General features: G+C 37.7%; 2 protein-coding genes across 2 annotated transcripts; one reads left to right on the plus strand and one right to left on the minus strand.

Moving 5' to 3' along the window:
• Positions 1-1,057: 1,057 nt before the first annotated feature.
• Positions 1,058-6,413, plus strand: LOC101303007 (E3 ubiquitin-protein ligase HERC2-like). The gene is made up of 7 exons (XM_004291607.1): positions 1,058-1,370; positions 1,491-2,047; positions 3,144-3,353; positions 4,162-4,272; positions 4,752-5,120; positions 5,226-5,333; positions 5,635-6,413. Exons 2-7 carry the CDS (start codon positions 1,712-1,714, stop codon positions 5,974-5,976), a joined length of 1,476 nt encoding a protein of 491 aa, XP_004291655.1. The 5' UTR covers positions 1,058-1,370; positions 1,491-1,711; the 3' UTR covers positions 5,977-6,413.
• A 1,897-nt stretch (positions 6,414-8,310) lies between these two features.
• LOC101303300 (CBS domain-containing protein CBSX5-like) lies at positions 8,311-9,893 on the minus strand. The gene is made up of 2 exons (XM_004291608.1): positions 9,466-9,893; positions 8,311-9,346 (listed from the first exon to the last, which is right to left on the minus strand). Exons 1-2 carry the CDS (start codon positions 9,801-9,803, stop codon positions 8,473-8,475), a joined length of 1,212 nt encoding a protein of 403 aa, XP_004291656.1. The 5' UTR covers positions 9,804-9,893; the 3' UTR covers positions 8,311-8,472.
• Positions 9,894-14,018: the final 4,125 nt, after the last annotated feature.

Here is a 14,018-nt window from a genome sequence, read left to right on the forward strand (position 1 = left end):
TATATTGTCTTAAAGTAGTCTTTTCTCTACAAGCTGCACTATTGTCCTAGTTCTTATTAGTGGAGACTAGAGAGGTTGTTGCAAACTAAATCAAACCGTTTTCTCGTCCGAGCCAGCCCCTTGAAAATCCGCCCATATTTGACTTAGCGACTCCCATAGGGTGCTCGGTTGCAATCAAAAGCAAATAAGCAACGCTCTCCGACTACTATTATCTAGTTCCGGATTTTCAAGACACATTGTCATGAAATTGTTCGAGCCGGAAATATTACTCGAATTTGGGCTGATCTTTAGGGGATAAAAAAGTAAAAGACTTAGAAGAACTAGTAAGGAATAAAATTTATATGGAACAATGAAATCGTGCCAGACTAATATATATATATACATACGTTATCAGGTGCGGACGTCCGCACCGTGCGGATGTCCCTCCTTTCGCCACTGTACGGCACCGGCGAGGGCGCGCCTCCACCCTAGCGGACTCCAGCAGCTTCCCCGACCTCTTTCCATCTCCGGCGAGTCCGCCGAATTCCAGTTTTCCGGCCAGATCACCCAAAACTTCAAACAAAGTCAATCTGGTCGGAAAATTGGAATTCGACAGACTCGCCGGGGATGGAAAGTGGTCGGGGAAGCTGCTGGAATCCGCTGGGGTGGAGGCGCGTCTTCGCTAGCGCCATACAGTGGCGAACGAAAGGAAATCCGCACCGTAAAACGGTGCGGACGTCCGTATCTGAAACGGACTATATATATATATCAGAAAACTTAAGGTGAAAATCCCACGGCGGTGCCTAGTACCGTTTGGTCTGATCAAAAATAATAATCTCACGGCGGCGCGTGTGCTGCCGTGCACCCAATCGAAAGTAGTCCGGCAGTATTGACTAGTGCCATGTGAGCCAGAACTCACTCTCAAGTCTCGACCAAAAAAAAAAAGTACTCAACATGGTGACCTGGAGGTTTGAATTTTGGAAGCACCCACCGCCCTCCACGTGTCATCAAATCCGCGACAGCTGAGAAACAAGAACAACATACGAAGTTACAAACCCATCACCCATCCAATCACACACCTCTTTCTTCTTCTTCCTCCTCCTCCTCTCTTCTGCTCTGCTTTCTCATTTCATATTCCATCACACTCATTCTCCCCTAAATATTCAAACTTTAAACCCATTTCTTTAATTTAGTGGTGGGTTTCCTTTAACAAACATATATACATACACACACCAAGCCTCATCATACCCCATAAACAGAGCTCATAACCCACCTACTTTTCTCTTCCCCTTTTCCTCTCTTGTCCAAAAAGTCGACACCCCATTACCCCAAGAGCTTTATTCACAACTTGCTCGGAGCTCCAATTTCCAATCCCACACTTTTCCTTCTTGGTAAAGTTTTCCGTTACTATTTCATTTCATTCAATTCCGATTACAATTGGAGCGTTTTGAGTTTTTGTCAATTCATTACTGTTGTGTTGATTGTTTCTTTTTACTCCAATTGTTGTGCAGGTAAAGGTGACATTGATACTCATCTGATATTGAATCACCCTTCTGATGTTTTATTTCCAATCACTGGATCCAAAATCTGTAAATAACTTTTCATCCAGCCCTCCCTTCTTGTATTCCATCCCTTGCCTTAATTGCCTCAGATTTCGCCTCAAAATTTGACACTCCCTGCTCCCCTAGTGCTGTGAATTCAACAAATTTTCGGTATTATTGGTCTGTTTATAATGGCGGGATATAGGCCTGTTACGATTGAGGACTTGCCGACACATTTGGTTTTGGAAATCTTGTGCTCCGGGAGGCTTAGTGCTGTTGATCTTTTGCATTTAGAGACGACTTCTAGGACGTTTGGTGGAAGTCAGGGGTTGTATCCTCATAAGTTTCGGTCATTGGTAGATTACACAGCGTTTCAGCTGTGTGTGTCGCATTCTGTATATGCTAAGATGGAGAAGAATGCTCAGACAGTGCTGTTTGATCGGTGTGGTGGGAATTGGAAGCGGATTTTGAGGTTCTTGCAATCTGTGGAACAATCATCTGACATGGTGGAGACTTCAGCAGGCAATGTACTATTTTCTTGTTTTTAAATTTTGAGTTGGTTATGAATGAATTAGTAGTATATCTGCAGGAAGTAGTCAATTTAATCCATTGTCGTTTGATTCCCATTTTGCCTTGCACGAAGTTGTTATAGTCTCTTTATCTTTTACCTTTATAGTAGCTGATATGCACTTGAAAGATTCAGAACAGAACCTGCCTCTATTGTGTGGCATTCCATTATCTTGCTTATGTTAATACTAGCAAGTAGAATTTTCTGGTTACTTTTTATTTAGGATATTATCTGCCAATACATGTTATCATTTTCAGAAATTCTCTAACTGTCTTTTTATTTGAAGTAAAATGAGAATAAGATATAGATTTGAAAACAACCAGGAACAGTAATATATACAGAATTGGTTGCCATAGCCTGACCATTTGGAATGGGATTTGACAGCAGAGATCACATGGTTCAGTTTTCTTTGCAAATAAAATGAACATCTGAATAGTATTTCAGTTTCTTCTTTTCAGATGTGTGAGATTGTTCATGTTAAAATATTCTTCATAATTTTATGCTACTAGAGTACTAGTTAAGTTTTAGTAATATTTTCTGGTCCTTTTGCTAAATGCTGCAACAAACAGGGGCGGAACCAGGATTATATACTAAGGGGGCGCCGAGTTACAAAGTAAAAATATATAGTAATTGAAAATTGAATAACTGTATATGAATACAATATATAAAGGTAATTAACTTTTGTATATTGGACATGTGACACCATAGTTACTCAATATATGGATTGGATTATAGAATGAGAAAAAAGAAATTCATTATTGAATTGATTATGAATAGAGTATATGACAAGAGTTGATTAAAGGTAGAAGAAATAAATTAAATTATTAAACTTATTAACAACAAATGATGGTGTTTATGGTTTAATAGGAAAGGAATTGGGGGCCAAACCTTACAAATTAGGAAGCTTTTACTTCTAATTATATCTAACCTCTTGATTTCTAATGCAAAATACCCAAGTTTAAAAATTTACAGGGGTACCATGGCACCCCTTGGCCTCAATGTAGTTCGGTCAATGGCAACAAAGATTTGTTTATTAATATTGTTCATATCAGCAGATGCATATTACCACTGGAAGGTATCACACTTTGCTTATAAGCAATTCATCAGTCTACTCGTGTGGTTCCAGCTTGTGTGGTGTTCTTGGCCAAGGTGCCAAGACTAAACTATGTGTGACATTTACCCGGATTAGTTTTCCATCTCGAGCACATGTTGTCCAAGTCTCAGCCTCCCAGAACCATGCTGCTTTTGTTATGCATTCCGGAGAGGTGAGTACGTATCTTCTCCTGAGTCATCACTGCTCTACCTTATTTTGAACTGAAGCAACTTTGGTGATGTCATGTTTGTCCTTAGCAATGAATGATGAATGATTTTAATGTCAGATGATAAATTTTTTTATTGGGGAAATGATGGCTAAAACTAGGGAAATAAAAAATATGGGTTTAGACTCTGTCAATTTAACATCATAGAGAAGGCAGTAATAGAGACTGGTCCTTTACATGGAATCGTTTTACCTGAAACATAAATTCAAAAGTAATAATATTCCTGTGTTCTTATTTGAAACTATACAGTTATATATACAAACTGAAAATTCCAATTTTTTTCTTTCTGTTTTACGCTTTCATAGATGTTTAGGAACATTATGACACCCATGACTTGGGGGTCTTCTTGTGATGATAGATTATCGTGGAGATAGGTATAGAAATGTCGAGGCAAATGTGTGTTAGCCTGGAAGATCTCATCATGAAACCTGGTTTAGAATTTGGTCGCCATTCTACTATCTATATCTAGTAATCTAGTCGTAAGTCTTAACATGACTACTTGCTGGAACTATATGCCATTTAATATGTCTCCATTCGACTATCGATATCTAATAATCTAGTAATTTCCATATCTTATATTTTAAGATTACTCTAAGCCTTCTAATAGTTTCCTTGATCTGGTCATTATGTATCTTGTTGCTCCTGTGGAAGTTGTGCATGATCATCCTGCTGTTGACATTGACTTATTCTACTATGAGTTCAAGTTGGTATATTGTCTGTATAATCATGCATACCATGCCTGTTAATGATACAGGTTTTCACATGTGGGGACAATTCGTCATCTTGTTGTGGGCATAAAGATACAAACCGGCCAATATTTAGGCCTAGGCTCGTAGAGGCAATGAAGGGAATACCTTGCAAGCAGGTGGGTTTTATCAGCATTGTTATAAGTACTTGATAATTTGGTTTTGAATACAGTGCTTAAGTGATCAAATGATATAGACTTTTTACTACTGGAAGTTATGGTAGAGTCTTGACCTCTCATATCAGTAACATGATACTGTCATTGAATTGATTGTGCAATTTGATGTGTTGTCACGATGGTATAGTATTATGAATGTAGAGTACCTAAAGGTCTAGTTCTGATCATTCTTCTGATGCATTTCTGTCATTCATCCTTAAAATTTACTATCCTCAATTTCACATCATCAATTTCTGAAACTGGAGTCAATGTTTCTATTCTATTAATGATGCAATAATAGACTCTTTTTTCCCACTGATCTCGATGCATACATAGTGTTGTATCCTTTTGAGTTGTCTTAGAACTTCATTTCTTCAATTTCCTCTTTGTTCTCCCCTCTTTGACGACATACAGTAAAACCTTCTTCCCACAACTTGTTTTAGGTAGTTGCAGGGCTTAATTTTACAGCTTTCCTTACAAGGCAAGGCCATGTTTATACATGTGGATCCAATACACATGGACAACTTGGACATGGAGACATTACAGATAGGCCAACTCCCAAACTTATTGAATTTCTCAAGCAAATTGGCTCCATAGTACAGATTGCTGCTGGTCCGAGCTACGTCCTAGCTGTAACTGACAATGGAGTAGTATACTCTTTTGGGACAGGTTCTAATTTCTGTCTCGGCCATGGAGAGCAACATCATGAGTTCCAACCTCGTGCAATCCAATCATTTAGAAGGAAGGGTATTCATGTAGTTCGAGTCTCTGCTGGTGACGAGCATGCAGTGGCACTTGATTCCAGTGGATTTGTTAGTTTCTAAACCAAAGATGAACTTTCCATATTTTATGCTTTTGCATGGCACGCATTTGAATTCTGAGACAAACCATTCTAACTTTTTCTACGGTTATTGCAGGTATATACCTGGGGTAAAGGGTACTGTGGTGCATTAGGCCATGGGGATGAGATTGACAAGACCACCCCGGAACTCTTGAGCAGAGTTCAAAGCCAGCTTGCCGTGCAGGTTTGTCTCCATTCCTTTGATAAATTTGTGTTATTTTATTCCTTGATGTGCTAGGTTGGCCCAAATTGTAAAAAAGAGATGCAATACTACATACACAAAAAGAAACTTGGTGTTCCAAAACTTGATACCTGTTAAAAAGAACCAAATATGCATTTTTTTAACCAAGTACCTGCTCAGGAGGCACTTTTAAACATAATTTTAAACAAAATATGTGTGGAGGCACTTTTAACCAAATACCTGCTCAGGAGGCACTTTTATTCTGAATCCGTAGCTCTGCTCTAATCACATACTATTTTTCTAGGTGTGTGCAAGAAAACGGAAGACCTTTGTTCTGATGGATGATGGTTTAGTATATGGTTGTGGTTGGATGGGGTTTGGTAGCCTTGGGTTTACAGACAGGGGACTATCTGACAAAATCTTGAGCCCTCGAATCCTTGATAGCTTAAGACCTCATCATGTTTCCCAGATTAGCACTGGCCTCTACCATACTGTTGCTATCACTAACTCTGGACAACTCTTTGGATTTGGAGATAATGAAAGAGCACAACTTGGGCACGATACACTGAGAGCATGCCTCAAACCAACTGAAATTTTTATAGAAGAAATGACTGATGAGGTTGATCTTAATTCCGAAACCCTCTGACATCAGGAAGATGGCATCTGTTTTATGGAATAGTATGATTTTCTTTCCAAAGAGAACACCATTAGATTTTCCACCAGCATATTAAGAAATCGTCAACAAACTTTCGTAAGAGTTTGTCTACAAACTTGCTCTAAAGATTGTCAACAAACTTGTAACTGTGTAAGTAGGTAAATAGTTTCTGTATCAGTAGTGTGCTATGTGTGTAACACGATAGTGGTTTTTGTTTTCGATATTTTGTGTATTTTGTTTTGGGAACTAGATTCCTTAAGAGTGTTGCGGCTTCATGGACCATTGAGTTTGATCTGTAAGCTGCATAGTGCGACCAATAATGCTTCCTTCAGTTGCCTTCAACTTTGCATCTGTAAGTTTCTGGACTTGAAGTCTTTAACAACTCATTCCAGGGTTGACTAGTTATAAAATGATTGAGCTTTCTTTTTTGTGCTTATTTGGATTTGTATTTACAATGTTGAAGAAGAGTCTTTTAATTACTGGTCCTTCTCATCATCCATACCATAATACCAACACACACAACCCTATCCATAAAAAAGACTGGTTATAGCTTGTGGATTCCTGGAGTACTTGGTACAAACTACAAATAACCAAAGGCAGAGTAGAGCAGTAAGAGCACCACGAACTATTCCACATATATATATGCTTAATCCCTCAAAACATAGGAACTAGTCGTCAATATTTGAATGTACCAATTGTATCACACGGAGTTGGTTACTTGCTTTACCACTAAGGTACAAGAGGGATTTCAGTCTCGCTTTTTCATATTTCACATATTTTCGTTTATATTTCTATGGTTAAGAGCTCAAATGATCAGCAATCCCCATCAGGTAAACTGTAAACAAATAAGTTGAGACAGAGAAAGTGATATGATGAAGATGGGAGATATAGCCTAGGAGTAATGCTGCATCACCGATATAGAAGATATGAGCAAGTATATGGTGTGTTCTGGAACGTACTCAGTCTCCCAAGTATATAGCCCAAATAGTTTTATTCATATACATCCATAGTAATACAGACAGTCTGAAGGTAACTGATGTTTGACACTTCTATACTTACCTTAGGAAACCCACTTGCTAAATGCGTCAGAATGATCTGGCTGTCTAATCTCCACGTACTAATTGCTAAATTATATTTCTAAGTATGATATACAGTCTTTTTTCTCTTTTTTGTCTGTTTTCTCAATAAAAAAATAATAATAAATAAATAAATAAAAACAAGTATGATATACAGATCATTCATACCATTTGGAGTTTTAACCTCTTGTACAGGTCTCTTTGGACCTCTTGGATTTTATTTCAGAAACAGAAAGGAGGTACATTTTTCAGTTCCCAGTCCTTTTCGGTATTGATTTAGGCAGTACAAATGAGGGTGATTATGAGACAGTACCTACCAGCTGCCAGCTTTGATAGTTACCCTGATCAAACTTCACCAGCTTCTGGCCTTTTCAAATTATGAACAAGAATTCATAAGCTTTGAATGTTAACGGGTAAATCCAGTTGTCCACTCTTGAGTAGTTGAGTAGCAGCAATGAATATGTGCCCTTTTTGTTGATGGATTGGTCTTCAATCAAATTTCTCAATGGTCTTTAACTTTCCAAAATCTACAGAAAGCAAGTTATAAAGGATAGCAGTAATAGCACCTGAAAAAATGACTCATTTTAAACCATGCTTCGAAGTTTGTGAGGTTCTTAGGTGTTGAAACGTCAGATATACTTCTGAATCATGGCACTCACCACCATATGATCTTTGTCTTTCTAGTTGCTGCTCTTTTGTATATTTCTGTAAGCAACATATATAAGGATTATCAGTAGCAGCATGACACATTCATCTGCTGCAAATGTTGGCATTACCATACAATTCCAATTCCATGAGTTTAGTCTCTGGCTCTCTGCTCTCACTTGGGAATTTGCAAATGCCAGAGAGCTGAGGACAATGTGGGAAATGAACAATGATTGAGACAAAGAAAAATAGTGATTTTCTTAGTTTCTTTGATGTGTTTACACATGTATATATTGTAGTATTAAAGAGGCCACATGTCCCATGAGCTGGCATCACTCAAGTTTGACAAATCTTCTCCCATAGACAAAAATCTTTCAGAACCAGAATTCATTTGTTGAACTTTCTTGATTGTTTATGAACCAGAAACTTTGAGAATCCATGACATAATCAACTTCACATAACAAAACATAGAACTATGCCCAAATCAAGCAAAGAAAAGAAAGGGACTAAACATGCTGAAAGTTTTAAGGATCTGCCTAAGCATGACTTTGTCTCCTCAAAAAGTATAATGAAAATGCCAAAAGAGGCAAAATCAAGATCCATCTGGAAAAGAAGAAAAAGATCTCAATTCTCACATACAGCATCATACAAATCCCAGGTCCCCAAACATTACAAGCCAAACTTGATAATTTGAGCACTAAGATTTCTCTCCTCTATTCACATCCACACAAACCTCAAAACATGATCAAAAACCCTCTTCCACATTCTAGCCCATGGTTTCTAAATGTTCCCTGAAAACCTTTAGCATCCCAGAAAATGTGACAATCCCCACAAGGCTACAATCATCCTCAATAACCCAAACATAATTCACTCTGTGAGCAATTGCCTGAATCATCACAGCCACCAATGAGCTCTTGGGATGACACACTATGGCCTCAGCCCTCCTCACCATTCTAGCTGAGTAGCTATTTGACCTGCTGAACCTCCCAGACCTCACCATTCTGGTACTACTTGGAGACACAGAGGACTCCTCATCTGATGATGAAGAAGAAGAAAACATTGTTGAACTGGAACTTGAAGTACTTGATGAGTAACTCTCCAAAGCTCCTTGTAACTTCCTCTCTTTGAGTCTCTCAGTCACAATTTTGATCAAGTACTCAGGGGGTCCTCCACAGTCAATGTAGGCCATGAGCTCTCCACATGATAGAGTGGCTATGGCTGCAGCCACCGACTCGTCACAGCTGGAAAGTGTAAAAGGTGAGATCTCGCCGATCAACACCCCATCAACGTCAACAACAGCCACTGAAGTTTGTTGCGTCAGCGACTGAGTTATGAGCTGGACGGCGGAGCTCGCTGGAGAGTGGTAGTTGATGGCCAAGATGTCAACAGTGTTGATGAGGCCGAGTGAGTCGATGGAGAGAGCAGGAAGGGGTGAGAAGACCCCGATTGAGTTGAGGAGGAACCGGACTACGTCTTCCTGTGTGAGCCAGCAGAACTCTTGGCCGTTGTGGATGGTGCTTGTGTTGCTGTTGATGAGTTTTGGGTGTTGCTTTCTTCTTGAACTGAGGCTTTGTCTGGTTTGGATTGGTACCACCAGGTTCTGGATTCCTTGGAGCATTAAATCAATGGCTTTTAGTAAGCTGAAAACAGGGGAAACAGAGATCAATGAGTTGGAAGTTGGAACATAAAAGGAAAAGGCTGAAGAAAAGCCAAGAATTTTAAGGAAAAGAATAACTTTTGAGTTGGATTGGTTAAGTACCTGCAAGAAGGCTCAACATGCATAACAGTTCCTGCAGTCTCTGTCATGATTTCAGAGACGGGTGCTTTGAGAGCAGCGGAGGGAGACAAGAGGTTAGCATCTTGAGAAAGGTAGCATATCACATCGACCATGCAGACCTTCCCAACACAGCGGCACTGATCGCCGGCGAGGGTAGTGTTGGAGTGGTGGTTGCAATCCCAGACGCTGAGGAAGTTCTCTTCAGAGGTTTTGAGGGCCTCTAAGGCATGGGCGACGGTGGCGGAGATGGAGAGGGACCTCAGAGCCGGCTTGGCTAGACAGAGGTCGGATACCTCGTGCCTCAAGAAGCTCACTGCCATGCAAGACTGGAGGAGACGATGGAGAAAGTGAAGAGGAGAGGTTGAAGAAGGCAATATAAGAAGCTGAGAGAGGAGCTGGTGGTGATGTTTTGGAGTAAGGGTCGTTACAGTGGGGAGGTATTTATAAGAGAAGAACGCATTCAGTGAGGTCAGATAGTTTGGAAAAAATGTGGAGCTTTTATAAATTTATAAATGGTGTGGGGGCCGGGGAATCCTAAACAAAATGTTATTATCTCACAAATTGCAAACTAGTAGAGACCAAATTTAGAGCATGGTGATCCATTTGGGCATAGGGGTTAGGGGGCAAGGGGGTGAGAGCCAGAATTTCAATTTAGGCTGGGTTAAAATTTTCTTTTATATGACAAAAATATTTTAATAAATAAAAATAGATTAAATAGTGAATTTATATCGTTCATACATGAAAAAAAGGAAAGAAAAAACAGGTTGGTAATGAGAAGTGTAATAGGAAAAAGAAAATTACATAATTCAAAACTATAAACTATTATGAATTTCACTGGATTTTATTTTATTTTTCATTTTTCTGGTTAATTAGTTATGTAGCTAAATACAATTTATGGGAATTGGGTAGGCTACAAAGCATAACATTTATGTTTTATACATGTTCATTAGCTGAGTTGTAAGCCTAACTATCAAAATCAATTAAAACTACCTGGGCTGTGGCCCAAAGACCCTAAAACTATCCTCCGTCTCTGGGTGAGCAACTATTCATCCATTTGTTTAGGAAGGTTGTTCATCTCTTGGGGCAAGAAACAATACAAGAATGGAGAATGATTATGGGTTTTAATAAAGCTTAAGATTTGTGGTCTTAATCTTACGTGGTATGTTATATCATCTAAACACATCATCAATTAAAAAGATTATGACATATCATTCTTAAGCAAAAATACAATCATATCCTTCCAAATCCAATGGTTGTAAATTATTCTGTCTTTTTATTAAGAGACAAATTTTTTGTCTTTCTTTTATAATTAAAAAATATATATATATATATATATATTTCTAGCATTTTCTTTCTTTTTCCTTTTCATCACTATCATGCTTAGATTGAACTTAACATATAGTGTAAAAATTAATACATATATTTATGAGAATGCTTGTTCAAAAACATGAATTCTTATGAAATATATACATACATATATAATTTGTCCAAGAAAAAATAATTTCGTCCAGGAAAAAATTTATATATATATATAATTCGTCCAAAATAAAGTATATATATACATAATCATCCAAAAGAAATTCATTAGAGATTTTTCTATTTTTTTTATTTTAAAAATTCGATAAAGAATATGGCTTATATATAGATATCATAATTTTAAACTGCAAAAATAAAATATTAAAATGGAACTAAATTTCGATTCATAAAGATAGAAGGAAATTTTAATAAATTTACGAAATTGATTTATGGTATAAAAGCCTAACTTGGTATGATTATTAATTAACTAGGTCAATATTATGAATAAATTAATTAAATTTGGTATATACGCATCTATATTAAAATGGTAAGAAAATATTTCATATCAGTATGTAGCATCAATTAATTATTAAGGTCAAGATTGTATTTTTACCTAAGAATGAAATGACATGATTTATTAAATTGATTATGTATCTATGTGACATGACATGCCACATAGGATTAAAACCATAAATCGTAAGCCATATTAAGACCATCTAGCACTACCTATAAGAATTTAGCTCAAATCATATTCGATGAGTTTAGTGGTAGTGAACCTTCACCAAAATCGGGTGATTCGGTTTTTTCTCTCCCTTTGCACCACCTCCGGTCTTGGAACCGGTTTTGTCCCGTCTAGTTGTTGCTCGTTTCTAATGCCAATACGAGTATCTTATTAGCAGGGCGTTTAACACGTGGTTCCAAAGAAGCAAGTAAGGTGGCGTCGACGGGTGTCAAAGTTGATCGTTTTAGAGGGAAGCTTCTCCCAGTTCGGGTCGGGTCGGATCGAGGCGGTGAAGTGTCGATGCTTCAAGCTCATATCTAGTATTGTAAGGGGAAGTTTGATCCGAGGAGGCGGATGAAAGATTATTATGGACTTTAACAATATTATGTGACTTTTAGTTCAAGCAATTGATTAAGCCTAATCTAAAGTATTACGAGTTGTATAAGGAATGTAATATTGGTGTAAATAATATATAGTTTACATATTGAATAAGGAATCCATAATATCTTCTGATATGATTCTTGTAATCTTTGGTAAATCTTATAGATCAACTAGGAAACTTTAATGGGCAAGGCACTAGTTGATCACTATAAATACACGAGCATAAGTCTCTGATCTCATCATAAGACGCATTCAGTCCCTATCCCATCTAAGGAGCACATTGTGAGAGAGATCAGAAGACGTAGGCTTTCAGACATGGCGATCTCCATTAACAACGCTGGTAAGTCTTAAGTTCTACATGTGTTGATCTTGTGTTTATATGCTTGTTCTAACTATGGTATAATTAGCTTCAGTTTTCTATTAGCGGAGGCATTGTCAACGGCGGTTCTCTTGCCATCGATGCTAGATCATACTAGCGAGGCAAGGAGTTGTCTTAGTCAAGGCTTATGGGTCAATTTTGGCCTCTTTGCGCATCGCGATCCAAGCTCTGGTTGGTCAATTTGCTGCATCTGATCGTATGTTATGGTCGGATAGAAGACCATTGGAGGATATAGAGGCGACGGTTATAAGAGAACAGTGTGAGGCAAGACTTTCACTGGTGCATCCAAATCACTGGTTAAATCACTAGGTGCATCCAAAATATCAAACTGAACGAAACCGACATATATTCACTTAACTATTAATACTTAATTCTACATTAGCGGTAATGTTCTTATTGGTTATGGATTACATATGTAGGATTCTACACACTGCGGTTATGATCTCTAAGTGTCTAAGTATAACATAATATCCTCCAATGTAGTCTTCCCTTTTGTTATGAATGTTGGTGGCATCAAATGAATAATGTATAAACTTTAGCTTTCCTTTTCTTTTCAATTACTTGTTTGGACCCATTAGAGCAACTTATTTGAAGATTGAACTTATAGTTTACTAGCTTTGATATTTTTCAATTTTATGTTCTTTAGTGAAGTGCGAAAAGTATTACGGATAACAAGTATTTTGACCGAAACCGCACTGAAACCAAACAATGTGTAGGTTAACCGAAAAGAGCGGTTTTTATACACTTTTACCAGTTTCAATTTTAGGAAATAGGAAAAGATTTTTGGTTCGTGCCTACAAACTGAACCGTTGAGATCGAGTCCAAGGTCGAAACCTACTATCCATTTAGGGGACTTCGATCTCTCATTTCCTAACGTTTGGTACAAGCAACTCATCAATGGTGAATCTCGGTTAAAGGATACAATCATTTCACATTTCATCCAATAATTTTATATCACGGTCAGAGGAAAAACTCTAAATCATGTAAGGTTGAATTATTAGTATTTTTTGTTTCAAACTAAAAAAGTTTTTATTCTTTGTTTCATGTGTAATTACTAGTAGGATAAATTGAGATTTATATCTGTATCCAACGGGAAAGTATTTGACTGCTCTTTTTCACTGGTTAGGTGTAGCTCCATCGCTTTTGATCATTAGGTGCAAGTCCATCCTATTTCGAGAAAAAGGTGCAACTCATCCCAAAACCCATAACTAGGTTTATTTTAAAAAGAGTTAGATGTTTGAAGGCCTACCACTCGCACAGTAACTCAACATTGTAAAGAGTATCCTAAACTTCATATTGGCATGTTTAAAGCATCACTGCTTCGGTATTAGTTTAGTACTAATCATGTACCGGATTAACTAGTAATCTAGTTGTTTATTAGATATATTGCATTGGGTAGACGTAGACTCACTACTACGTACACGGTTCACACACGGTAGGAACGATCCTTCGATCAATTATTGGTGTGTCTATACATATAATATATATATATATAGATTTCTAAGCTGCGGACGTCCGCACCGATTTTTTGGTGCGGATTTTTATTTTTGCATCAATTCCCGATCGAATTTCTTCAAACTTCCTTCTAGACATATCTAGATCATCTTGTGTAGATCATCTCTGCAAAATTTCAGCCAATTTGGTGATCGTTAAGGCCCTCAAAATCGAAAAACAAATCTGACGGACTGAATTCTGTCCGGTTCAGGTATATAACAGAAAAATGCAAGTTTGAGGGCTTTAACGATCACCAAATTGGCT

This window comes from Fragaria vesca, linkage group LG2 (genome assembly GCF_000184155.1).
Source record: "Fragaria vesca subsp. vesca linkage group LG2, FraVesHawaii_1.0, whole genome shotgun sequence".
NCBI lineage: Eukaryota > Viridiplantae > Streptophyta > Magnoliopsida > Rosales > Rosaceae > Fragaria > Fragaria vesca.

Bases quoted from the DNA above. Each gene is read 5' to 3' on its own strand.
- LOC101303007 (XM_004291607.1), top strand. From the start codon at position 1,712: ATGGCGGGATATAGGCCTGTTACGATTGAGGACTTGCCGACACATTTG. The intron at 2,048-3,143 runs GTACTATTTTCT...TCATATCAGCAG, and splicing joins TGGAGACTTCAGCAGGCAAT to ATGCATATTACCACTGGAAG. The intron at 5,121-5,225 runs GTTAGTTTCTAA...CGGTTATTGCAG, and splicing joins CACTTGATTCCAGTGGATTT to GTATATACCTGGGGTAAAGG.
- LOC101303300 (XM_004291608.1), bottom strand. From the start codon at position 9,803: ATGGCAGTGAGCTTCTTGAGGCACGAGGTATCCGACCTCTGTCTAGCC. The intron at 9,347-9,465 runs GTACTTAACCAA...CCCTGTTTTCAG, and splicing joins CATGTTGAGCCTTCTTGCAG to CTTACTAAAAGCCATTGATT.